This window comes from Jaculus jaculus, chromosome 3, assembly GCF_020740685.1.
Source record: "Jaculus jaculus isolate mJacJac1 chromosome 3, mJacJac1.mat.Y.cur, whole genome shotgun sequence".
Lineage (NCBI taxonomy): Eukaryota > Metazoa > Chordata > Mammalia > Rodentia > Dipodidae > Jaculus > Jaculus jaculus.
In genome coordinates, this window is record NC_059104.1 from 189,638,100 (window position 1) to 189,665,304 (window position 27,205).

The 27,205-nt window shown below is 39.9% G+C and overlaps 1 protein-coding gene and 1 non-coding gene across 4 annotated transcripts in view; both read right to left on the minus strand.

Annotated features, from left to right (window-relative positions):
* The window catches only part of Zdhhc13 (zinc finger DHHC-type palmitoyltransferase 13), a 48,222-nt gene that overhangs the window by 7,225 nt on the left and 13,792 nt on the right, over positions 1-27,205 (minus strand). For all 3 annotated transcript variants that reach the window (XM_045145445.1, XM_004650808.2, XM_045145446.1), the window contains exons 3-14: positions 26,914-27,036; positions 25,138-25,215; positions 23,798-23,942; positions 20,966-21,030; positions 19,184-19,346; positions 18,567-18,692; positions 16,464-16,597; positions 13,346-13,446; positions 7,217-7,341; positions 6,018-6,080; positions 4,738-4,831; positions 2,734-2,817 (exon numbers count right to left, since the gene is read on the minus strand). In XM_045145445.1, coding sequence (XP_045001380.1) covers positions 2,734-2,817; positions 4,738-4,831; positions 6,018-6,080; positions 7,217-7,341; positions 13,346-13,446; positions 16,464-16,597; positions 18,567-18,692; positions 19,184-19,346; positions 20,966-21,030; positions 23,798-23,942; positions 25,138-25,215; positions 26,914-27,036 — 1,301 coding nt within the window. The remainder of the gene's footprint in view (positions 1-2,733; positions 2,818-4,737; positions 4,832-6,017; positions 6,081-7,216; positions 7,342-13,345; positions 13,447-16,463; positions 16,598-18,566; positions 18,693-19,183; positions 19,347-20,965; positions 21,031-23,797; positions 23,943-25,137; positions 25,216-26,913; positions 27,037-27,205) is intronic.
* On the minus strand, positions 8,435-8,575 carry LOC123459600. The gene has a single exon (XR_006636360.1). It is a non-coding gene; the product is annotated as a U4 spliceosomal RNA (small nuclear RNA).

A 27,205-nucleotide genomic window follows, 5' to 3' on the forward strand; every position in this document is an offset into this window, starting at 1 on the left:
CATGATCTTATGTCTGACGTATGCTAGCAGCAATCATACTAAAGCAAATGAAACTGTCTTTGGAGTTTCTCATTAAGACAGCAGAGAATGATGTGACCTGTGCACCTAACACACATGTGCACCATCATTCCCAACAGCAGGCAGAGAAGGAGACAGCTGCTGGGCAAGAGTGAATACCAGTTTCTTTCTGCTTATGGATTTTTACTGCTTCCTGCTGGGAGTTTTTGTCATAACTCAGTGTGAACTACACCGAAATTCTCATAGTGAAGTACTGATTTCAGATTTCGTATAAATGATGTGGCTGCATAAATCAATTTAATTTGTGCTAGTACATTCTTAGCAGGCAGTCAGTGGCTAAGGACAGGGAACTCTCATAGCTCTATGTCAAGTATCTTTTATCTGCAGGTAGCTCTGACAGTCATGTAGCCCTTTCTGATACTGACCTAGTATCTTTTCCTTGTACTGTGTAGGATGCTGATACTTCCTGACTCACAAGAAGCTGGTCCACGCACCGACATGGAAAGTTTCCCAAGTACATGTTTCATCAAAGGACAGCTGTCAGAGAAGCTCTGTCAAACAGCCTTGATTTCTCTTGCCATGAAACATCTAAGGTTTGTAAATTCCAATGCTCAACATTACTTGTGGCTTTTGACAAGAACTGAGCTCAAGAATCTTGAAAGAAAAAAAAATATATATATATATATGTATATATATATATGTATGTATATTTATATTTATGTTTTATGAGAGAAAGACAGGGAAAGAATGGGCACACCAGGGCCTCCAGCCACTACAAACAAACTCCAGATGCATGTGCCCCCTTATGCATCTGGCTTATGTGGGTCCTGCAGAGTCAAACCGGGATCCTTTGGCTTTGCAGACAAATGCCTTAACTGCTAAGCAATCTCTTCACCCCATTTGTTGTTGTTGTTTTGTTTTTTGAGGTAGGGTCTCGCTCTAGCCCAGGCTGACCTGGAATTCACTATGGAGTCTCAGGGTGGCCTTGAACTCAGTGATTCTCCTACCTCTGTCTCCCAAGTGCTGGGATTAAAGGTGTGCACCACCATGCCTGGCTTGAGCTCAAGAATCTTAACCTGAGCATAGTAAACTTATTTGAGCCAGCCAGTTACATTAAACTATAAAGCAAGTCTCAGATATCAGACAGAAAGAGCAAGTCAGTTGGAAAGGGTCTGACAGAGGAGCTGAAGTTTGCACTGCATTAACATCAGGGCAAAAGTCAACCTGTTTAGTGGATGCAGTAACAAACACAGTGCTAGAACCAAGGCACAAGGTAACTTGTTCACACAGGCGCTAACGACCTACAAACATGAAATCCCAAACATACAAAATGTGTGACGTTTGGGTTTGGGTATTTCTAGAGGGGAACTGGGAGGCTGAGTCAGAAAGAATTCTTTTAAACAAAATTTAAATAAGAAAGTGGGGTGAAGGAGATAAGAGAGACATTATGAGCTGAGAAGAATGCTTGGCTAGGGATGCTAAAACAACAACAAAAAGCCTTCATGCAGATTTAAACTCAACCAACAAACTAGCTGTCTACTGGTAGCAGGGCCAATGGGAACAGATGAGTAGTGAAAATGCCTACATTCTCCCAGAATCTTCAAAATAAATAAATAAATAAATAACAGAAAGTGAAAGACCAAAGTTCAAATTAATCATTCAACCAGTTACCAGTATTATAGGTTCCCCTTACACGACCTACTCCAACATCTGAAGAGTATAGTCACACAATTTTTAATTCTTTTTGTTTTTATTATTTATTAATTTATTTGAGAGCAACAGACAGAGAGAGAAAGGCAGATATATAGAGAGAATAAGCGCACCAGGGCCTCCAGCCACTGCAAACAAACTCTAGATGCGTGCGACCCCCTGTGCATGTGGCTAACATGGGCCCTGGGGAATCGAGCCTCAAACTGGGGTCCTTAGGCTTCACAGGCAAGTGCTTAACTGCTAAGCCATCACTCCAGCGACCCCCCCTCTTTTTGGTTTTCTGAGGTAGGGTATCACTCTAGCTCAGGCTGACTTGGAATTCACTATGTAGTCTCAGGGTGGCCTTGAACTCTCTGTGATACTACCTTTGCCTCCAGAGTGCCCGGCTCACACAATTCTTAAGTGCTCACAAAAATCCTTTCAATTTAAATCTTGTCCTTCACTGATCTTGGGACAGCTATCATTAGTTATCATTCCCTACATGACACACCTAGGCACCCTTTTCAAATGCTACTAAAGTTACTTTCTTTTTTGAGAACTGCAGAATAAGTGTTATAATTTTTTTTGTCTTTACCTCCAATTACTCCATTGTCAGTAGGCTCCCATTAGTTCTCAGTTTCAACGGATACTTATCAAACAGCCTGTGCCTTGACAGCTTTGCTCCTTAATTTACTGTGACCAAAGTCCCACAGCTCCCACCACTAGCCTTGCCTCTGTCCTCCCATACTTGAGCACCTAGTTGTTGAGCACTTGTTGAGAACAAGCCCACACTTGCCTTAAAGGAATTTCTTCTATTTTTGACCATTTTTCAATTGATCTTTCCAAGTATAGAAAAACTAACCTCTTCCAGCATTTCTTGCAGCGACAATGACAACGTTGAGAGTCTTAAAGGCTTCTACTCATTTTGTTAAGGGTATGGTTTACAGAATATGACAGATAGACAAGGGTTTTCAAGGACAGAAATAGATGTGGATGCATGAGCTTGAAAGAAAAATTTATACTTACAGACGAAAGATCCGTACATGACCCAGTCACACACCATGGAGAGGAAAAACAAGAAGCGTATGTAATGGTGGTGGTTGCCAAAGCCTAAATCAAGAAGAGACAAAGGACACTTAACCCTTTCTTTACATGACAAGACCTAAGTATAAGTAACCACTGTAAGACAGAATTAAGATTTTAGTTTGTTCTCAAACACTACTAAATCCAAACCAAGTGATTCTTTTTTACCCCCTTTGTTTTGTTTTTCAAGGTAGGGTCTCACTCTAACCCAGGCAGACCTGGAATTCACTATGTAGTCTCAGGGTGGCCTCAAACTCATGGCGCTCCTCCTACCTCTGCCTCCCCAGTGCTGGGATTAAAGAGGAGTGCCACCACACCCGGCTTTCCAAATCAAATAATTTGGATGCCACAGACCAATGACTATGTTACATAATATTCCTTCGTGCCTAGAAGACGACACAGTGAACAGAGCACACGGCTCTAGGCTAGCCTGCCCTGCTCAAGGACAGAAGCAGGGAAATCACACCTGATGTCTTCCTCCCTTCCACGGCCTGGTTACACAAGAACCACCTATGCACATCAAAAACTGACTTGATAGGGAACAGAGAAAGCAACTGAATGCATGTCTCCACTGCAGGGGGGCGGCAAGAGGGTAAACTGCAGCCTACAAAAGCATCTGCAGAAGGAAGGGATGAGGGAAGCCAGGCAACCCAGGCCTCTTCCAGCATGTTGCCTTCTTGGTGCTAGGCATGGGGACACTTCAATGCTAAGACACACTTGCTCTTCAGGCACCACCACATCATAATCCCATTTACTCCTCAAATAGCAACACCCCTGAGAACAACCTCCAGAGTCAGGAGACCCAGGTTTATGGGTTACTAGTTGCACCACCATCAGCACAGGCATCTGATTCCTCTGATTCATTGTCACTTGCAGTAACAAGAGGAGATAATGCTTCTCACACTTCACAAGCCTGTGGTTACCACACAAGAGGCTGCATGTGGAACACTGTCAAATGCAGTAGGATTAAAACAGATAAGCTCACTGCTACAGTGTCCTTGCTGCCATCCAGTGCTGTCTGGCTTAATACCAATCATTTGATCTTTATGACAGAATGGGGCTCAGGAAGATTAGGAACCCCAGCATCATCTAATGTCTAATGATCATCTAATCATCCTTCTCCTGGGAAGAGAAAAGGACATAAAAATGTGCTATGGAAGCCTGTTGGAGTCAGCTGCCTCCTGTTCCTCAGGACAACAAAAGCAAACCCTCTACTGAAGACGTACACTCAGCTTCTCGGATGTTCCTCATAATAAACCATGGCTTTTCTTAAAAAAAAAAAAAAAAAAAAAAAGATTTGGGAGAGAGAGAAAGACAGAGAGAGAGAGAGGAGAGAGAAAAATGGGCACGCCAGGGCCTCTAGCCACTGCAACTCCAGACACATGTGCCCCCTTGTGCATCTGGCTCACATGGGTCCTGGGGAGTCGAACCTAGGTCCTTTGGCTTTGCAGGCAAGAGCCTTAACCACTAAGTCATCTCCCCAGCCCTACACCCTGGCTTTAACTGTGCTGGCTCAGAGGGAAAAGGAGTAGTCTATGGGCAGAGGTGAGCCCAGGACCTGTCCTCACTGGTCCTCTCTCCTACTTAAGCCTGAAGGAGGCAGGTGGAGGGTAAGAGAGATGGACAAGTTACATATTGAAGGAGCTCAGTATTTGGAATGGCAGATTGATACTACTAGGATGATATTAAGCAAGTATTTTCACTTTTTACAACTTCTCAGCTCTAAAACACCACACAGGTGTGCTTCTGATGAATTAATTGGTGAAAGTATTGCATAACTCTAAAATACTACACAAATGACAATGGCTATCCATAAAGTCATATAAACCATAAAGATGGTTCTTAGAGAACTACAAAATTGAGACCTTGATGGCCTTCCCTTTTCCTGAATCACACACATAACTAAACATGCTGAGCTAGAGGTGAAGGAAAAGTTAAATTTCTCACCTATGCACCGTCCAGTCCAAAAGCAGTGTTGGTCAAATCGAGCCACACAAGAGTTGCACACATGGCAATGCAGTGACCTTAGTGGCTTCCTTATCTAAGTGAGCAATTAAGAGAGGCCTGAGCAAAAAACAGTGTCTTAAAGTGGTAACAAATCATAAACAAAACTTTAATCTTAGATGGTAAAGACCCTTGCACAATAATCCTAAAGAGATGATTCATTCACATAGTGGCTCTGAAATGCCTTACTAATAATTACTTCTATGTCTCTACTAATTAAGCCTCCACTAAGAGAAACTTGAATTCTAGAGTATTCACACTGGTTAATAGGAACTGAGGCATAACATATGACAGAGTAAGCACGGGAGGAAGAAAGAGGAAACCTGTATTCAATCTCTGGTTCTTCCAATAATTTGCTTCCTTCCTCTAGGTTCTGACTCCTCAAATGCAAAATAAACAGTTTCCTGGAGCTGGGTGTGGTGGCACATGCCTTTAATCCCAGCACTCAGGAGGCAGAGGTAGGAGGATCACCGTAAGTTCGAGGCCACCCTGAGACTACATACAGAATTCCAGGTCAGCCTGAGCTAAAGTGAGACCCTATCTTGAAAAACAAAAACAAAAAACAAAACACACACACAAAAAAAGGTTTCCTGGGCTGGAGAGATGACTTAGCGGTTAAAGCACTTGCCTGAGAAGCCTAAGGACCTATGTTCAACTCTCCAGATCCTGCATTAAGCTAGACACACAAGGCAATGCAAGAGCACCAGGTCACACATGCACACAAGGTGGCCCACAGGTCTGGAGTTTGATTGCAGTGTCTGGAGGCCCTGGTGTGCCAATTCTGTCACAAAAAGAAAGAAAGAAAGAAAGAAGGAAGGAAGGGAGGGAGGGAGGGAGGGAGGGAGGGAGGGAGGGAGGAAGGAAGGAGAAAGAAAGAAAAAGAAAAAGAAAGAAAGAAAGAGAGAAAAATGTTTTCCTAAATGGCTTTTATGGTCAACATGAGCCTTGACTTGAAGTTATTTTTAACATATGCTCCCTGACAGGGAAAAGCAAACAGAGCATACTATGGATAATAAGAGATTTAACCACGGGCAACTTCACGAGATTATAAACATCATTCCATGTGCATGTGGCAGAAAACTGCCCCAACAGCAATGCAAAATCAGAACCAGGAAAGATGGAGGTGTAGAAGCCCTGAAGATCTGACAAAGGCTGACTTAAGTGACGTCACCCAATACGTTTGTGCTACAGAAAACAAATAATATCACTTAAGAAAGACTTACAAGACATGATGTGCAAAACGTTCTGAAGTCCAGACAGCCAGTTTCTGCTAGGGTAACAATATTCTGAAAGATATAATGTTTGACCTTAAGATGCATTTGACATCGTTCTGTCCCATTCTCACAGATCTCACAGTATGTTTGTCTGGCTACTCAAAGAAGCTAGAAAAGCAGTCTAGAATACTTACCACCAAATTACTCTGTACACTGTCAAGGCTGCTTTTTTAGCCATTAGCAAATAAATTAGACTGAATATAACTTATATCCCTTTATCTCCCTCACCACCTCCTCTTCATGAATGGCCTTCCTTTTCCTGAATTACACACATAATTAAACATGCTGAGCTTCCTAGAGGTAAAGGAAAAATTAAACTTCTCATCTATGTACTAGCTAAAATCTGCTAGGGGAACACAATTAAACACACATACAAACACACAGAAACAAAAGACACCAATCAACAGCAAATCTAACTGTTATAAGCACCAACTGCCAAGTCTTTCAGTACTAAGTAACAGAAGACAACATTTTGCCTAGCTTCTAAACATCCACGGGCAGTGGGAAAGAATGCTATGTCTTCTGACTGCTTCAAATTTGAGGAAAGGGTATCTCCTCAGTTATTATGGAGAAGAAAGACCTTTGGCCCTGCCTATTTACCCTTGATGAAGAGAGGCAATACACAAATGACCCGTATCTAAGTATTCTAAGGATGAGGGAGATCATATCCAATAACAAAGATCAAGTCTTAAAAAAGTCATGGTAGGGCATAACTTTTATAGAAAACAAGGATATTGGGCTACTGTGATGGCTCAGAGGTTAAGTCACTTGCCTGCATAACCTAATGACCCAAGTTCAATTCCCCAGTACCTACATAAAGCTAGACTCACAAAGTGGCATGTGCTCTAGATCTAGAGTTTGTCTGCAGTGGCTAGAGGCTCTGGTGCATCCATCTGTCTTTCTCTGCTTGCAAATAATAAATTTTTTTTTAAAAAGGAAATAAGGATATTTCTTAAAAAGTGTGTTATACCTAAGTTAAAAAGTAAAGGACTGTACAGAAACCCCATTTTTGCTTATCTATTCATTCCACATTCACGCTCTATCTACGAGGTAGCATGCACTAAAAGACACAGCCATGCCAAAACCAGCAAGGAAGTAACTCTTGGAACTTACACGACTTAAGGAACAGAAGAAAAAACAGAGCTCACCACTTTCCTTTCTTCTTCAGAAGCCTTGGTAAAACCTGGATCAGTTGCCCAAGTCTTGTAGAAAAAGTAGAGAAAAGCTGCTATGCTGAAAAAAAAAACAAGGTAGAAAGGGCTGCCTGCAACATGTTCAAGCCAAGTTAAGGAACATACGAACCCTCTCCAGAAGAGCACAGTATGACAAACATCTCATTACTGGTTCTCAGAACCTTCCTCTGCTTTCTGCCTGGGCTTCCGATGTACAACCCCCCCCCCCAAAAGTAGTCCTGCCCTATTATAACCCTACAGGAATGTGCTCGTGAACTCCATGCTTGTTCATGAAGTGCACTTACCACTGAACCATCTCTCCAGGCCCTCCTCTTACTTAAGGCACACTTTCAGTATGCCAAATCTCTTCTAATTCTCTGGAAGGAAGGAGTCTCACCTTCCCTGAACCTAGGAATGCTTTTCCTGCGGCACTCGGGAGTATCTAACCTGTGGTCTGCAGGTGGCTGAGGACAGCTGTGAATGCAGTCCGACATGACATAATAAACTTTTGTTTTTGAGGCAGGGTTTCACTCTAGTCCTGGAACTAGGCTAAATCTAGAACTCAATATGTAGCCCAGGCTGATTTCTAACAGCAATTCTTCTACCTCAGTTTCCAGAATGCAGGGGTTATAGGTGTAAGCTACCATGCCCAGTCATTATGAGATTTTTCTTTTGGTTTTTGAGAGGTCGAGAGCTCAGGCTGACCAGAAATTCACTATGTAGTCTCAGGGTGACCTTGAATTCACAGCAACCCTCCTACCCCTGCCTCTCTAAAGGTGTACACCGACATAACCAGCTGGGTTTTTTTGTTTTTTTTTTGTTTTTTTTTTTTTGGTAAATAAATTGGGTGGTTCTCAAACTTGAACTTTTCTAAAAAAACCTTTTTGCTTTACTTATTTTATTTGAGAGAGACAGAGCATGCAGCACATAGAGAGAATAAGTATGTCAGGGCTGCTGCAAATGCCACCTTGTGTAGCTGGCTAATGTGGGTCCTGGGGAATTGAACTTGGGTCCTTTGGCTTTTCAGGCAAGCACCTTAACCTCTAAAGCCATCCCTCCAGCCCCTCAAACTTGAACTTTATAAAAGACAACATGTTGCCATGTCAAAAGGTTGGCCTGATAGGGTTTAGACTAGATATATTTATAGATGTCAGCATCCTCTGTAAGCCAGTGATTCTTTTTTTTTTTTTTCAGTCTCCGTAGAGACTGTCAAAAATTGCCAATGCTGACTATATTTCAAGTCGTCATGGCGGGGTATTGGGAAAAGTTTTCAATTAGCAATAATCGCACCTCGGATAAACCTCATTGGCTACGATACTGCCACTGCGCAAAGCTAGCCAGTGATTCTTTTGCAGTTGAAGTTTCAATGCAGAGCTAAAATGTGCCCCTCTAGAACTTGGTAACTGATTTTTCTTCACTGGGTTCTTTAGATTCACCCCACATGAACCTATTCCTACATTTGTTCAACAGATTTGTTACTGAGTACCCATGCTCTACAGTGCCCTCCCCTGGCTCACCAACACATGAAGCTGGGATGAAGGACCATGCCTCCAGGACCACAGCAGGACTCCTTACACAGCAGTCAATGGTCATGGTTCTTTGTGTTCCCATCTGCCACTATGTCCAAAAGAACAGAATTCAAGACAGGCCAGGCGTGGTGGCGCACGCCTTTAATCCCAGCACTTGGGAGGCAGAAGTAGGAGGATCACCGTGAGTTCAAGGCCACCCTGAGACTACAGGGTTAATTCCAGGTCAGCCTGGACCAGAGTGAGACCCTACCTCAAAAAAAAAAACAAAAACAAACCAGAATTCAAGACAGAAACACACTGAGGTATTACTGAGAAGTGTAGAGGACAGTGACATTGGTGGTATGCTCTGCTTAGGCACCTACATCTTCATAGTACTGTATGTAAAAGGGCAGCTCCCTAGACAGCTGAGTCATCAGCAATACTACGCGTTCATTCAAAGCTCTCCTCTTTTCTCTTCTTTCCTTACTCCTCTACTGCAGTACCCGGGATCCACAGACAGGGGCTTACAGTGGTCTTGAGCTCAACATGTAGTCTAGGGTAGCATCAAACTTTCCATCTTCCCACCTCATCTCCCAAATGCTAGGGTTACAGGCATGTACCAGATTACCCAGCTCCTGACTCTTTTATACTAGACCCCAAACTGCCAAATCTCCCCATAACATGTCTCATATAGCTGAGTAAGTCTGAAATCAAGTCGGGCCTTTGCATGTATTTAGTCCTATTAAGCTTAACTCAGTGAAAGACAGTATTGTAAATGTAGCATTCAAGGTCACCAATTCTTTACCAAGCCTTAACTGTACCTTCAAACTCGCAAGTTAAGGCCCTATTCTCTTCCATTCAGTCCTCCCTCAGAAAAGCCAAATACAGAGGTTGGGTGAAAACTCAACTGCAAAGCCTGTCTTCTTTTAAGTTCTAACTCGGGAATTTTAACTTTTTTTCCTAAATTTCCCTTTCTTCTCTCTCCCTCTCCCCTTCCCTCCTCTCTTTTGGATGGTGGCAGAAATCCTAACCAGTCTTGCCCCTGACACTTGTGCTTTTCCACCTTTATGTTCCCATAGCTCAAGCCCCTGATCCAGAAACCCTGGATCTTTCCACTCTCAGGAGTCTTTTCCTATATTTGCCTTAATAAAATCTACTTTCACTCTCCTGGGGGGGGGGGGGGGGAAGCAATTAGAAAAGGCACCAAAAAACAACGAACTGGGAAGCCAACCTTGAGTTCTCTTTAAAATTAGCTTTTTTTTTTGGGGGGGGGGTTTAACCTGCAGCCTTCCACAGGTTTTGTTCACAACAGTAATTGATCATATGATAGCTTGTATTGTTTTTACAGCACCAAATCTGCAATGAAAACTGTGTCCAGCCCTGTAGATATCACAGTATAGTGATGAGCTTGGTACTGCTTTCACCACCTTCCAGAAAAATGGACACATAGTAAAATTAAATAACCTGTCGAATAGTATTTAACTTTGAAGAAAAAAAAAGCTATGGGCTGGAGAAATGGTTTAGCAGTTAAGTGCTTGCCTGTGAAGCCTAAGGACTCCGGTTCAAGGCTTGATTCCCCATGACCCACGTTAGCCAGATGCACAAGGGGGCGCATGTGTCTGGAGTTCCTTTGCAGTGGCTGGAGGCCCAGGGGTGCCTATTCTCTCCCTCCCTTTCCCTTCCCTCTTTCTGCCTCTTTCTCTGTCGCTCTCAAATAAATAATTTTAAAAAAATTTTTTAAAAAAGCTAAAATTCGGGGCTGGAGAGATGGTTTAGTGGTTACGGCATTTGCCTGCAAACCAACAGATTCCAGTTCAATTCTCTAGGACCTACGTAAGCCAGATGCAGAAGGGGGTGCATGCATCTGGAATTCATCTACAATGGCTGGAGGCCCTGGCGTGCCCATTCTCAATCTCTCTCTCTGTCAAATAAATTATATATAAAGCTAAAATTCATAGCCATCCTTATTCTAAAGACTATATACTTCCTACAGTGCCCTAGACCCTCTTCCCTAATAAACTCAGGCTGTGGGCAGAAGCTTCTGATCAGTCCTACTCGGCAGCCTGAGGCAAGACTGGCTGCATTAGGAAGGGTCTTTCCATGGCAGTACTCCAGCTCATTCACAGGGCTGTTCTGGCAGATGTCAGCGTGCTGCATGGGAACACTGATCTGAAGATGAAGTGCGCCACCTACTGGCCCACATGGCCTCACAGCAGCAGGTTCTAATGCTGCCTAGATGGAGTGGCACGTTGTACACGTGAGTTAAATATTCCATCTTCTTGATTCCAACTCTTTAAGATTTGATCTAGCAATGGAAATCAGTTCTGATATAATAAAGCTTCACAAGTATTGAACAGGTTCTAGTTATAGCGAAGTGAAATTTAATTTATACAATTAAGGTTTTTAAACAACAATGGAATCATATTTTTTAAGTTTTTGATTTTACAAGATTGAAATTGCTCAAAATTTAAAGATTCATCAAAAAACACAATTTTTAAAACTATTCATTCCACTACCACAAAAATATTATTCATTCCTTTTCAGTGTCATGCCGTTGTCCTGTAATTTATGAGCTTCAGGTCTTCTGCAGTAACACTGGTATAAAATGTGTGGTCATGATACAACCTCCTAGTTCCTGATACATCACAAAGTAACTTATCCAATATCATCACCTAAGTCTTGATTAAGTGCTGATGAGAAGGCTGGTGCTGGGCTGGAGAGATGGCTTAGTGGTTAAGTGCTTGCCTGTGAAGCCTAAGGACCCTAGTTCAAGGCTCGATTCCCCAGGACCCACGTTAGCCAGATGCACAAGGGGTTGCATGCATCTGGAGTTTGTTTGCAGTGGCTGGAAGCCCTGGTGCACCCATTCTCCCTCTCTGTCTCTTTCTCTCTGTCTGTGGTTCTCAAATAAATACATAAAAATAAACCAAAAAAAAAAATTAAAAAAAAAAAAGAAGGCTGGTGCTTACAAGCTGCCACCATGTCAGTAATTATGAGATGAAAGATTTGAGCTAACAACTTCTGAAAAATTGTAGTGACATCTATGGTACCTGTCTTCATTTAGATTAAAGAAACCCAAACCATATTAGAATAATGCTCAAAAACAAGCAGCATTAATGCAAAAGCACGACACAATGGCTGTGAATATGAGCACTCTGAATCTTCCTATGTCCATCTAATCTAGTCCTGTAAACACATTCTGGAATTGAGTATAAATTCTTCCTATCAAGACTCTAGTCTTTCTTTTCAGAAATGTCAATACCAGAGACTTATAGCACAGAAGTTAAGAAAACAGACTGTGATAGTTTGAACATATGGCCCCCAATACATTCAGTGGTTTATTAGTTTGTATTTTGGATCTGCAGCCACCTGGCTGGAGGCAGTGTCACTGGGCAGATCTTAGAATGCAGCCCTAAATTGTGGTGGTGGATTTGAAATTCCAATCTAAAGATATGCAAAGGGCCTAGTTCTATTTGGAGTTCCTGAAGTGTGGTGTGTGGCTTTTGGCATGTGGCTTCTCTCTCTGCTTGGACCTGTGAAAGCAGAGCCAGCTTCTTCTGCCATTATGGAACTTCCCCTAAGCTTCAATAAATATCCCTTCCTCCTTAACTGTGCCTGGTCTTGGAAGTTCATCTTAGCAAACCTGAGGCTGTTTGCTACACACACTTAAAAGATACATTTCTGTCCACCACACTCCTCCTAATCTACAAGTAAAGCATTATTAAAACGGCTTCTCAAGCAGGGTCTTTGGAAGAACAGAAGTAAGTCTGGAGAGAGAATTGAACATATGCCCGATCCAATTGATGTTATTAATGAACACAAACTACCAAGTAACCATTCTCTCTACTTCTAGGTGACTAGACCTGGCCAACCCTAAGAGGGTCACACACCCCTGAACTGGACTTGAACTTGGCTCTTGATCCTCAAGTAATAAACTTACTCATTAGACATGAATTGTCTTCTTCCTCCTGAAACTACAGGCTGCCAACATTCTTTAGTGAGTCATGAAAGTATAAAGAGAGCTGTGACTAGAATTTTGAAAAAGAAGCCAGGATAAAGCAAGCTTAAGCAAAAAAGTAGTTTTCTGAAAGTGCTATTTCACATATATTTTAAGTAGCAAAGCAAATTTATTTTTGCTGAGAACCACTGCCTTTGCTAATAGCTAGCTCTGTTGCCTAGCATTACTGAGAAAGCTATATTTCTCAACTCTCTCTCCCATACAGGTCATTTTGGTACCCAGAAGACTTATTCACCAACTGTAACTGCTGACCTAGTTAAAAGAATCATCTGACCCTGAAGAAATCTCAAAACAACCCAACATATTATTATGGGTCCAAGAAAAACAGTAATTCACTCTATTGTTCCTTTCCTGTAAGAAGTGATTACTGGGTAACTACTATTTCCACAGTAGCAGGTAGATTTTCAAAAGGATCAAGTGCATTTTCAACATTAAGTGCTCAGCCACATTCCATAAATGAATGAAAATACAAGTTGCATTCTTTGGGTCTTTTCCAACATTAAGATTGCTAACAATGCCATTACTATTTTTTAAAGGTAAACATAACATATACATCTAAATTCAAGCTTAAAAGGATATCAGGAAAGAATAAAATGAACCAAGTTATGAATATCCAAAAAATGGAACTTAGCAGAAAGACCGTTGGTAAGTATACAAGGTTCTTATAGCCAACCAAGAATCTGAAAGGAGAATGATAAACACAGGGATTAGTGAAATAAGGTGCTGGCATGATTCAGGCTCATTGTAGTTGTCAACTTCCTAGTAACAATGACAGTACAGCAAGAGCATTCAATTCATGTATCACCTGTTAACTTTCCATGTGGTGATCGAGTTATAGACCATTACCACATCACCTTTTACACAAGGCGGCTGAGAAGTAACCTTCAAAGCATATATCCCAGTGCTAGTAAGTCACTCATTATTTCATTCACAATAGCTTAATATATTCTCAAAGACTATTTCTATTGAGGCATATCATATTTCTTTTTCATCTCTCAATTTTAAATTGATTGACCTTCACATTTACACAGGCTTTTTTCCCAGAAGATAGCTGTGTATGAGGCACACACTGTAAGCACTTTCCCTCTACAGCCAACTTGGGGACAAGTGACTACAGCCAGCCTCACTCCGGCAGCAAGCAATCTGAAATCCATGTCTGTCGTACTCAAAATATCTCATATTGCAGCTTCAAAAGAAAAAAGAAATCTTTCTTTCATACCAAATCTCTACAAACAGTCATCTTATACAGACTTTACCTAGATATATATTAAAATTCTTACCTGAAATAAACAATGGTTAATGGTGGGTTATGAAATATTTTTATAAAAAGCCACCATCACGTAGCAAAAAAATGCATTTGATTTGATAGTTATCTAATGTAATGAATTATGTAACTTGCAAGCACCTGCTACTTTTGCCTGTGTACTTGACAGATATAACACAGAGGAGTTTGGATCAAGAAGGAACATGCTCTGGAGCCTAATAATAGAAATCTGTAGCTTCTTACCTTCATAAAATTGAAACTCTAAGAGGAATGAGAAAAACAAGGCAGGATGGATAATGGTGCCAGGTGTACTTGACTCACAGTTAAGATATGTTCATATGGTGATTGTAGCAAAGACCTCAACACACATCACAATTAAAACTTCATGAAACCAGGTTTGAATAATTTGGGTATAAATTTAAAAATATACAATTTCAAATGTTCCTGTCCTCGGTGAACTGTTCCAGTCCTTGCTTCTTCTCTGAGAAGAAAGTGATGACCATAATCGCTGGCAGTTCCATTCAACATTTATTTGGAGGTTAAGTCAATCCAATCAGTGGGAAATGTGTATTTTGAAACTGTAGGTTTTCTGAATCACATGGCTTTAGGTATTTTGCCATTTTTCAAAATTTGAGCCATTAGTTTACATTTAAGTTATAATTCATTTCCACTCTCATATCCTGCTCTTTAGGTGAACACACAAGATTCCTCTAATATTTTGTTTTCTCTTGTGACAAAAAGCAGCACATGGTTATTCCACAAAATGCTGGCAAGCAAGAGGATTTAGGAATACTCAAAACTGTTCCTAGAGACAGCAACATGCATTACCTTTCAGAATCTTTTCTATGGGCATCACATCACATTTTTCTTTCACTTGGTAAATGAAAAAGTTAAGAAGCAGAGATGCATTTCCTGCAATTCTTACAGACTTACCTTTGCAAGAAATTGCTATGAAGAAAATGAAAGAAGTGATGCAACAGAAAAGTTAAATCAGGACAGCCTGCCTTCGGGCTGATGTTTGAAGTGAGACCCAACTGACATCTTGAGCTATGCTACATGGTGTCAAAACACTTCAGACAAGGATGACAGTAAGGTACAGGAGAGAATGAGCTTGACTTGTTCCAGAAACAGAAAGAAGGTAGGGTGAAGTGTGAAGACGGAGGAAAAGGGACAAAACCCAGCAAGGAGGAAAGCCAGAAATTGATCTGCCTTGACTGCTACCTTGAGTATACTATACTCCCACATGTAGTACACATAAAGGCCTACATGTGGGAGTGAGGGAAAGGAAAGAACCATGTGAAAGGAACCCAAGGGTGACACCCACAATCACGGGGACATGATTACTGAGTACTGACCAAATGTCAGTCCTTGTTCTGAACATTACTGTGTGTTAACCATGAAACAGGCTTCACATCACAACCACCCTCATGTTATAGAAGCAGAAACTGAGGCATCAAGAGGGAAAGCAGCTTGTCTGAGGTGAGAATGTATGTGAAAGCCTCACCTGGATCTAGGCAGTTTGACTCATTCATTAACTAGGTTTGATCATGTAAGCCCACCTTCTTAAAAGTACAACTGCACTGTACCTGGTGCCCCATAACCTCTGTTTTAGTTTGGTTGTTTTAACTAAAAATCCTTAGAGCAAAAATAATTAATTAGTATACAATGAATTTACAGTTAAAACATAGCTGAGGGCTGGAGAGAGGGCTTAGCGGTTAAGCACTTGCCTGTGAACCCTAAGGACCCCGGTTCAAGGCTCAATTCCCCAGGACCCAAGTTAGCAAGATGCACAAGGGGGCGCACGCGTCTGGAGTTCGTTTGCAGTGGCTGGAGGCCCTGGCACGCCCATTGTCTCTCTCTCTCTACCTCTTTCTCTCTCTGTCACTCTCAAGTAAATAAATAAAAAATTAAAATAAAAAACATAGCTGAAAAAAGGGCAAAAACATTTTAGGACATTAAATCGTACAAATCCCACTGCATCTTCACCAAACTAAAAAGATGAAGGAAAAAAAGACCCAGGGGGGTTGGAAAGATGGCTTAGCGGTTAAGGCCTCTGCTTGCAAAGCCAAAAGGACCCTGGTTTGATTCCCCAGGACCCACATAAGCCAGATGCACAAGGGGGCACATGCACCTGGAGTTCATTTGCAGTGGCTGGAGATGCTGGTGCACCCATTCTCCCCCCCCCCCTTCTCTCTCTCAAGTAAATAAATTTTTTTTAAAGGCTCAGGATATATTTTTTCCACCAATTATCAATTCACTAATACTGCCGTGTTAGGCAATTTGCTGTAAGCCCAAAACTAAGTCACCAATACCTTTTCCTCCTATCATTCTGAAGGAAAGGATATTGTTAAGTGGTTAAGTAAAATTTACAGCTCAATATCGATCTATGATTCCAACTAGTTGGCAGTGTCTTGCAAAGACTAATATACGTACCTCGGAAACAAAGATGTCAGAAAAAACAATGTGACTAGCAGACACCCTTTTAAGAGCCACGAGTCTGAATTGAAGTCCAGGATGTAACCAACAGCCCACAGGGCAATCACTGAAAGCATCAGCAGCAGGAAGAGCTATGACGAGATGAGACTTTCAGAACTTCATGGGTCATCCATCCATCTATCTATATATATATAGATATGCATATCTATATGTACACACACACACACACATCTATATATCATACATACATAATTAACTCCATATAAGGACTACTTAACTACTTTCCAAACACGTACTTTCCAAACACAACTGAACACAAATTTTCTTGTTACGTATCTTGAAAAGATTTGAAAGTCCTAATTTAATAAATCCTGATTAATCACATTTTGTACATCACCAAGAATAAAGTAAACAAAAAGGATCACTCAAAATCACATCCACGAGTAGACTGAAAGGATGTAACAGACCCAACCTGGGCACTACGTGGTGCATTCCCCAGTAAAGACGACAGGAGGAAAGGCAAGTCTGCTTTGGGGCATGTGAAATTCAGCTAACAGCCCCCAGGAGAGATCCAGAAGCATTTCAAAGCTGGTCTATGCTCTGAAATAGTTAAGATTTATCAGCATATAGGTGAGTAAGTCAAGAGTGAGCAGCGTTGTTCCCCAAGCCTGTGTGGAGGCAGAAAAGGGAAGAATCCTGCCTACACTGACATTGAAGGTTAGGAGCAAAGCTTGTTCCCAACAGTCACAAAGAAAGACTGAGCAGAAAACCAAGTTGAGAACCTGGACAGAAAGGTTTCCAAGAAGCAGGAAAGAAAGCATTTCAGGAAGGGAGTGGTTCTTGGTGCCAAACCACTTAGAGGTCACAGATGGAAACATTTCTTCAGCAAGATAATAATTCAGGTCAGTATGATAAAGTTTAAAGAACTGAACTTCTGTAAGCCAGACTGTCTGCAGTGAAGCTGGCTCCATGCTAGCGCAGTTGAGCTTCTCAACCGTAAGTTAGCAGACCTTGAAAACAAGATGGGCTTTTACAACAGCAAAGAGGAAAAAAACGTTATAGTGCCATATTCCTTCCATTTTTACTTCTCTAAGCCTACCATGGAATAGAAATTTTTAAATGACATCTAATCTAAAATGTTTCCAATTTCAACTTAGTTGCTGACATAGAATAAGCAAATTTAGATTAAAAAAAATTAGACCCTATAATACCATCATACTCACAACCTAATTTCAGAGCAGAATAAGCACTGAGAGTAGATTTCACAACTGCAAACCCCAAGCATAAGAGCTTCAACGAGGCACACTACTGAGGACATCATGTATGTAAGACACTGCTCTATTTATTTGGGACATTAATGAGTTTAAAGCCTTTCTCTCATGGAGTTGAAATTCTAGTTGGGAGGACAGACTGTGAGTTTTAGAGTATATACAAAGCTAGACCATAGTCTTGTGGGCCACTGTAAGGACTCAGCTTTTACTCTGGAATATAAGGAGAGATGTCATAGGAATTTGAGATAACAGGACTACATTTTCAAAGATTCGCCTGTTGGATTAACGTGCATTGACGAATATGGATGAAGCGATGAGAAGGGTCAGAATCTAAATATAAACTGAAGGCAGTACCAGAGAGAAACAAACCAACAAAGATATGGGGCATGAGTACAAACTATAACAGGAAAGTGAGCTGCTATTTACATGGGTGTGGGAGGCTTCATCAGGGTGAGCAAAGAGCAAGAGGCCAGGTTTTGATATGCTATGTGGCAGAAATCTATCAGACACTGAGCCAGAGGAGTCAAGCAGGTACTTTTCTGAGCATCAAATCCCCTTGTATTTCTTCACACACTGAAAAAAATACGAACCTATGCCCTGATACTTACAAGGAACACACAGTTCTAAGTTAGAGGCATCTAGCTGAGAACTCACATTAAATAGCCAGTGAAATGCCAAATTTCTAATTTTGAGCTGTGACACACAATCACCACATACAATGCAGAACAAACCAAGCTAACTCTGTTTTTTCATGCTGCACTAAAAAACCAAACCAACTAACCAACCACCCATTCTTCTATCACATAAACTAGGCCTCACAGGAAAATACCTCGCATTTCTGTAGCCATCTCCAAAGCCTGAACTTTTGGTTGGCCCTCATTTTGGCTTCTGTTTTCAGCATGTGAACAATGAGGTGATTTTTATTTTGTAGAGCCATATCAAGAGGTGTTTCTCCCTTAAACAAACAAACAAAAAAACTCAGATTTTTGACATATTTTGTAGGTATTAAGCATTTTTTTCCCTAAAATTATAGACTCAGGGCTGGAGAGATAGCTTAGCAGTTAAGTGCTTGCCTGTGAAACCTAAGGACCCCAGTTCAAGGCTCGATTCCCCAGGACCCACGTTAGCCAGGTGCACAAGGGGGCATACGCATCTGGAGTTCATTTGCAGTGGCTGGAGGCCCTGGCACACCCACTCTCCACTCTCTCTCTCTGTCTGCCTCTTTCTTTCTCTGTCTGTTGCTCTCAAATAAATAAAAATAAACAAAAATAAATTAAAAAAAAAGAAAACAAAAAAATTATAGACTCAACAATTTGTTCTGAGTAGATACTTCTTATTGTTAATATTATCAGGTATTATCTAAAACAAAATGTAGCCATCTGTTCATTAAATTATCTATGTAGCTGAAGACACAATGGACTAAGAAGGATAAATACCTGATCATACCTTAACATTCCGGATGTCCAGACTAGAACCAGCTTCCAAAAGCTTGTCAACGGCACTGACATTTCCTGCTGCAACTGCCCAGTGCAATGGAGTGTTCTGATGTATTTTATCAACAACATTGAGAGACGGATTAAACTTCAAAAGAAATCCAGTTGGTTCTGGCCTGTCTCAAAACAGTAAAACACCAAGAGGGTTTGGTAGGAATGATGACATAAGGATAAAATGCTGAGTAGATATTTTAAGCTAATGCATCAATTAACCAGTAAATATTCTGAAGAACTGAGAGAATTCCTTGAGCATAGTTCTAGTCTAAGTATTAGCAGAGAAGATTAAACAAATAAGGCAGGCCTTTTAAATGACATCCTGCCATACAAATAATATAGGGGAGTAAAAACCCCAAAACTTCACTTTCATGTTGTTTTTCTATTTATTAATATTTTTATACTATGTATTTAACATTGAATAATATTAAATGGTATCCAGTTAAACAATAAATACATGTTTTTCTTCAGCAGATAAACCAAAAGCTAGCGTCACTCTTTCTCCATGATTACTCAATAAAACAGCCATACAGGTTGACTATACCTTTTCCACAATGCTTGGGATAGGAAGTGTATAGGACTTTGGATTTTTTTTTCCTTAAATTTTAGAACTATTTTCACATATACAGTAAGAGTTCATAGGGAGAAAAAACAAGTCTAAATATGAAGTTCATTTATTTCACATATACCGTGTGTTTGTGTGTGTGTGTGTGTAGGTATGTATGTATATCTATCCCAAAGGTATATATTTAGTATTTTATGCATGAAAAAAGGTCTTATGGTGTAAAATTTTCTACTTCTGGCATCATGTTTTGGCTCAAAAAATGTAAGATTAGGAACAGGAATGATCAACTTGTATCCTAAAATATTAGTGTCACCCTAGAAATTGACTGCCTAGAAGACACAATTCAATAAATATTTTTTCCTTTACCATCAATACCTTCCTTTCCTCCATGACTACAAGAAATCTTTAAAACAATGACAATATTCTACTTTAATTATTCTTTCCAGCTCCTTAGAGTTATTGGTAAAGAAAAAATGCTTTCTAACAAAATTCTACTTCATGAAAAAGACAAACATTAGAATACTTTACCTTCTCCTCTAACTAGCCTCTATTCACAACATATAACAAGCCATATTGCATCATACATTCAGATTTTCCCCAGAAGCAGCAAATGAATACAGTCTGGTAACGGGAAAGCTGCCCAGTGCATCTGCAGAGGTGAATGCTGACAGCTGGACTACATGGGGACCCTTAAATACTTGTGTTAGTAAACTTCACAAAAAAGCTTAAACATGCCAATCTAATGTGACTCCTTTAGAAGTGATTACAGCCCATCTGATGAGAAGTCTCATCAGAAATTTGATTATCATTAGACTATACTGGAATTTTCAGAGCCATCCAATCTCTTTTCAATATCAGAGAATGTCAGAACTCATTGCTTTCAAGAAAGCATATTTATCATCTAGATCTGAGATGGTAAGAATGTTTAAATTTGCTTAAAATACAAAAAAGTGTCTGTCATGTTGACAAAGGAGATCTTTCTAGCAGCAGCTTTCAAACTTTTCATTAAAGCTATCAAAAATGAAAAATGTAGTGCATTGGTGTATTTCTAAGTACAGCTTTAAACAAATGCATATTGCAGGCCGAGTATGAAAAATCTTCATCATATATAGCATTAGGTATAGTTTGATACTTAAAGGAACCAGGATGTAGACTGACTAATTCAATTAAACTCACCCAATGACTTTGTAAGCTGACAACATGAGAGGTGTCTGTCCATTTACATCTGTCATATTCACACTCTATTGGAAAATAGGAACCAATCAGCAAAACTATAAACATTAGAGAAGTCTTTTCTTAACAGAAATAAATCATTCAAACATTTAGCCCTACCATTGTTCTACAAATGTGGTTCAAATAAAAGATGTGCTTCCTTAACATCAGACCTGAAACTCTGAAACTACTAGAGGAAAAAGTAGAGAAAACCCTTCAACATATTGGTCTTGGCAAAGACTTTCTGAATACAACCTCAATTGCTCAGGCAATAAAACCAGATTAATCACTGGGACCTCATGAAATTACAAAGATTTTGCACTGCAAAGGACACAGTGAAAAAAGCAAAGAGGCAACATACAGAATAGGAAAAAATTTTTGCCAGCTATATATCTGATAGAAGATTAATATCTAGGATATACAAAGAACTCAAAAAGTTAAATAATAAGGAAGCAGACAAGCCAATCAAAAAATGGGCTGTGGAGCTAAATAGAGCATTCTCAAAGGAAGAAATACAAATGGCATCTAAGCATCTTTTAGATATGTTCTATGTCGGGCTGGAAAGATGGCTTAGCAGTTAAGCACTTGCCTGTGAAGCCTAAGGACGCTGGTTCAAGGCTCGATTCTCCAGGACCTACATTAGCCAGATGCACAAGGGGTCGCACACGTCTGGAGTTTGTTTTCAGTGGCTGGAGGCCCTGGCGTGCCTATTCTCTCTCCCTCTCTCTATCTGCCTCATTCTCTCTCTGCCTGTCACTCTCAAATAAAATAAATAAAAATGAAGTGTTCTACGTCACTAGTCATCAGGGAAATGCAGATTAAAACTACATTGAGATTCCATCTCATTCCTGTCACATTGGCTACCATCATGAAAACAAATGATCATAAATGTTGGCGGGGATGTGGAAAAAGAGGAGCCCTTCTACACTGCTGGTGGGAATGCAATCTGGTCCAGCCATTGTGGGAAATCAGTGTGGAGGTTCCTAAAACAGCTAAAGATTGATCTACCATATGACCCAGCTATAGCACTTCTAGGCATATATCATAAGGACTCATCTCATTTCCTTAGAAGTACATGCTCAACCATGTTTATTGCTGCTCAATTTATAATAGCTGGGAAGTGGAACCAGCCTAGATGTCCCTCAACTGCTGAGTGGATTATGAAGATGTGGCACATGTATACAATGGAGTTCTACTCAGCAGTAAAGAAAAATGAAGTTATGAAATTTGCAGAAAAATGGATGGATCTGGATAGGATTATACTAAGTGAGGTAACCCAGGGCCAGAAAGCCAAGTGCCACATGTTCTCTCTCATATGTGGATCCTAGCTACAGATGATTGGGCTTCTGCGTGAGAAGGAAAATACTTAGTAGCAGAGGCCAGTAAGTTAAAAAGGAGATATAAAGGGAAGAGAAAGGAGGGGAGGAGGGTACTTAATAGGTTGGTATTGTATATATGTAAGTACAATGATTGAGATGGGGAGGTAATATGATGGAGAATGGAATTTCAAAGGGGAAAGTGGGGGGGGGGGAGGGAGGGTATTACCATGGGATATTTTTTATAATCATGGAAAATGTTAATAAAAATTGTGAAAAGGAAAAAAAAAAAGATGTGCTTCACAGTTCTAGGGTACAAATCCATGGATTTTGATGCAATAGTTTAAAGGGAAAATATGAATATAAATGTAAAGTGCTACATTATGTGAATGGAGGATAACTATAGGACAAGGAAAAATATTGACAGTTACCATCAAATATGAAAGACCTTGGTCATCTACTTTAGACATTAACTGGCATGGGAACTCAACTCATGGTATTACTTACTATACAATGTTGTCTAATAACAGTGAAATCCCTATATTCAGAGGCTACGTGTATGCTTACATGTGTTTCAAATAGTTAAATAAAAGAAAAAACTCCAAATTCTTCTATTTTCTAAACTAAAAGAGAAGAAAAACAAAAAGATGGGAGAAGGAGGAAGGAAGCCATAGCCTCCTGCTCAGGTACACAACGATGGTTCCAAGCAAGTTACAGAAAGCTTCAGTAACCAAAGATGCTTACAAGCCTTGGAGGAAACAGATCTCAGGAAGAAGCTGAAAGAGAAGCTCCTCATCCATCGTCCCACAAGGAAGCCCAGGAGATCACAATTACTCTAATTCAGCTGGCCAAATCTGAGAAAGTGCTTGTTCAAGGGAGAGTGCAATCACCCTACGGCCTGTGTGTGAACATGCCCACTCTAAGCAGGATTGCTACATAGACCACCTTGACACCAGAACACGCATTTTGGGGGAGTACAACGGACAGTCGAACTCCCACTGCCTATAGCCTATAATTTATCCTGTGCCTCCCATGGTAAGTCATTTGCCATGGAATGACTTAGAGAATAAGCAGCAGCATACATTCAAATCAGCCTTCCATCTGAGGTCAAATAATGAAAGCAAATGACGTGTTAATTTACTGATTTGACTACCATTTCTACATTCAAGTTGACAAAAAAATATAGGCTTTGAAGTAGTTTTTTTTAAAAAAAAACTGCAAATTATTGGTCTCATAAGAAAAATTATTACAGGTTTATGAGTTTCAGAAACATTATATGTTACTGAGCTAAAATGACCTGTCTTTTTCTCTTCAATGAAGTTGAAAACCCAGTACTTAGCAGCTGGACTTACTGAGGCTAATATTTTGAGTATCTGGATACCCATTAATTTCCATTTTTAAAATGATGACAGCCTACAACTAGCAGTCTTCTATCTCTTCAGATCCTAACAACTGAAGTGTAAGATATATCACAGCGTACCTGTCCCTTTGAGATGAGATATGCTATTATAGGCATGTGCTGAAATAACACGGCCAGGTGAATGCTGCTGAATCCCTCTCCATCAATAAGAGTGGGGTCTGCTCCATGCTGAAGTAGTAATATGACCATGGGTAAATGTCCTTGTCTGTAAACACAAAATAAAAATGAATTGTGTTTATAAAAATAGAATTCATGAGGAAAAAGAAAGATTCAGAAAGAAATTATTACCTCTAAGACATGGGATATTAGGGCTAGACATAGACATAGATAACAGTCTAACAGTGAGGTTTTTGAAACACTGGCAGTTATACAAATGTCTTCTACTTAAATGTCCAAACTTAGAAGTGACTGGACTGTGTTTCTTCAGATAAGTGAATACCTGATTACCTCCCAATTTGCCTTAATCTTACTGCTGCTACCATATGTAAATAGTAATTTCACATAAAACTTTAAAACTCCTCAGACTTCTCTGCTGCTATTAAAAAAAAAAAAACATATGCATGGGCTAGCAATGTAGGAGTAGGATGTTAAGACTGTAAATACACTGTGAAAACTTTAAGTGAAAGAATGATCCTTAACATTTTTTACAGCGTATGTAGTCTTGACATCACAATCTCACACTGTTCAGGTTAGTGAGGCTGGCATGAACCTGTAACGAACATGAACATTTGCTCCTGTAAGTCAAGGATTGAGAGCCTGGGAGTACTCTTCTCAATCCTTGCCTCACAGGAATAGTTGTTTATGTTCATTACAGGTTCATGCCAGCATTGTGGTTCAGCCTCATGAGCAAGGGAGCAGAGTTAAGAGAAGTAGTTTAATCTTCCTTTATCTTCAGAGGACCAACACACATCACAGAGAGGTCAGCATCTGATAGTATACATGCTCTAAGACATTAGCCTACTCAAAATCACTCTGTACCAAATTTCAAATTTCAAGAGAGACCTATTTAACCTTGAAAGATATACACTTGACAATTATTTTGAAAGGGAATCTATCGTATATAAAATTAGTATTATAACTTAAGTTTCCCAATGGCCATGAAAGACTGAACTGATTGTGTTTATGGTTCACTGAACTACTGTTTTCATTCACATACCCAAATATAAAGATCTTTATTCAATTTATACAAAATAAAGTATAATTCTAATATTTCAGCTTAATAACCCTAATACAGCCCAGAACTAAACACCAAAACATCCTTTCTAGAAACTCTTTTAAAACTGTGACTTCTTTTTAAATGGTGGGGGGATGGAAGCCATCCAGGTTGTCAATAGCTGTGGCTCGTGGAATGATGCAACCAGACACTCACAATCTGACCTCAACATGCAAAGACACCTTACCGGATGGCCCAGTGAAGAGGAGTTGAATTCAAATCTCCACCCAACTGATCTACAACAGCACCTTTTGAAATATAAAACCTGTTAAAAGCAGACACAAATGAAAATAAGGCTTAGGACTTAAAATTCACATTGAGAAAACACTTTTTCTTAGTAACAAATGTATTTTAAAACAGAAAGTATCATTCTTCTCCTTGAAGGACACAAATTTGTAAAGTCTTAAAAAGACATATGGCAGGTTAATCTATGGCAAAACACTTTTAGCATGTTAAGTAAATATTTCTGCTGTTATTAGCATTCCATCCTAACTCACATGTCCAACACCTGGTAAGCACTCTGCAAATTCTAACTACCATGGTACTCTTGAAATAGTTTTATTTTCAAAAGGTTTTTGAGCATGCAAATATTCTCCTTAATTTGGAAGAAGATGAGATTGTGTCACATCTAGTAGTTCGAAATTAGAAGTAATATGTGGGAATGAATTCTTAAAGGAGTTTAAAATTCTTTTAGGCTAGGCATGGTGGCACACACTTTTAGTTCTAGCACTTGGGAGGCAGGGGTAGGAGGATAGCTGTGAGTTCAAGGCCAGTCTGGGCCTACAGAGTGAATTCCAGGTCAGCCTGAGCTAAAGTTACATACTATCTCAAAAATCAAAATTCTTCCAGCAAAGACAAACATTGTGAAAATTCTATTCTATAGTGTATAGGCACACTATACTGTATAAGGCAAACCTATAAGGTAATAAAATTTACCTTTACTATGGAATGAACCTCACTACTTCAAAGCTTATTTACAAATCATATTATCTAAACAATACACCAGGAATTTGCCTTTAAGTATAATGTTTGTTAGAATTTCTCAATCTTTAGTAAATTGTATTTTTTTAACCTAGGGCTGGGGAGATGGCTCAGTACTTAAGAGCTTGCCTACAAAGGCTTGTTGATCTTGTTTTGTTTGGTCTTGGTTTGATTCCTCAGCACTCACATAAAGCCACATGCACAAAGTGGTGCCTGTCTCAAATTCTTAGCAGAAGTATGGGTCCTGATGTGCCCATACTCTACTTCTTACAAATAAATAAAGTTATTTTTAAGTCTAATTTTCTTTCCTCCTTCCTTTCCTTTTTCCTCCCTTTATCTTTCCTTTCCTTCTTCCCTCTCTCCTTCCTTCCTTCCTTTCTTTCCTGTACTTCAATTTTTTGCTCTAGAACTAGATGAAATGTTCTTCTATCCTGAGAAAGTAGATCACATTTTTCTTTTTCAAAAACAAGTTCATTTTCATGTATGATAAGCCTTTATCTTTAGCATGGGGACTCCTTACGCTTCCCTTGTTTTCCTTTCTGGACCAATGAGAGACCTAGATTAAATGATCTCTATGGTCCCACTTCAACTCTATAGTGACCAGTCTATGTGGCAGAAAGTCTTAGGCATCCATTTATAAGAGATTACACATAGTTTTATTAATTAATTCATTAATTTTATAAGAGAGAGAGAGAGAAAGGGAGGGAAGGAGAGGACAGAAACAGAGAGAGAGGGAAAAAAAAACATGGGCACACCAGGGGCTCTAGTCACTGCAAACAGAAGTTATCTTGTGCATCTGGCTTTATGTAGGTACTGGGGAAATCAAACCAGTGTCCTTTGGCTTTGCAAGCAAGTGCCTTAACTGCTGAGTCATCTCTCCAGCCCAGATTACACATGGTTTGATACCCATACTTAATAGCAAATGGAAGAGAAGTCTAGAATTATACAGACGTATAGTTAACACACAGATATCCCATCTTACTTTACAAGATCCAGCCTGTTGTTAATGGCAGCCCAATGCAGGAGGAACACATTTTCTCTGTCTGGTTGCCTCACATCATATCCCGCTTCTACCAACTCTTTACACCGTTCAAAAATGCCATATCTCAGATAAGAAAAAGGAAAGCGTAATTAGTAACTGTTAAAATAATTTTATAATCAACATTTCCTCTTACCATGGCTTTTCTTTTTTAAAATATATATATACATATATACTTTAGAGAGAGAGGATAGACAATTGGCATGCCAGGGCCTCAGCCACTGAAATTGAACTC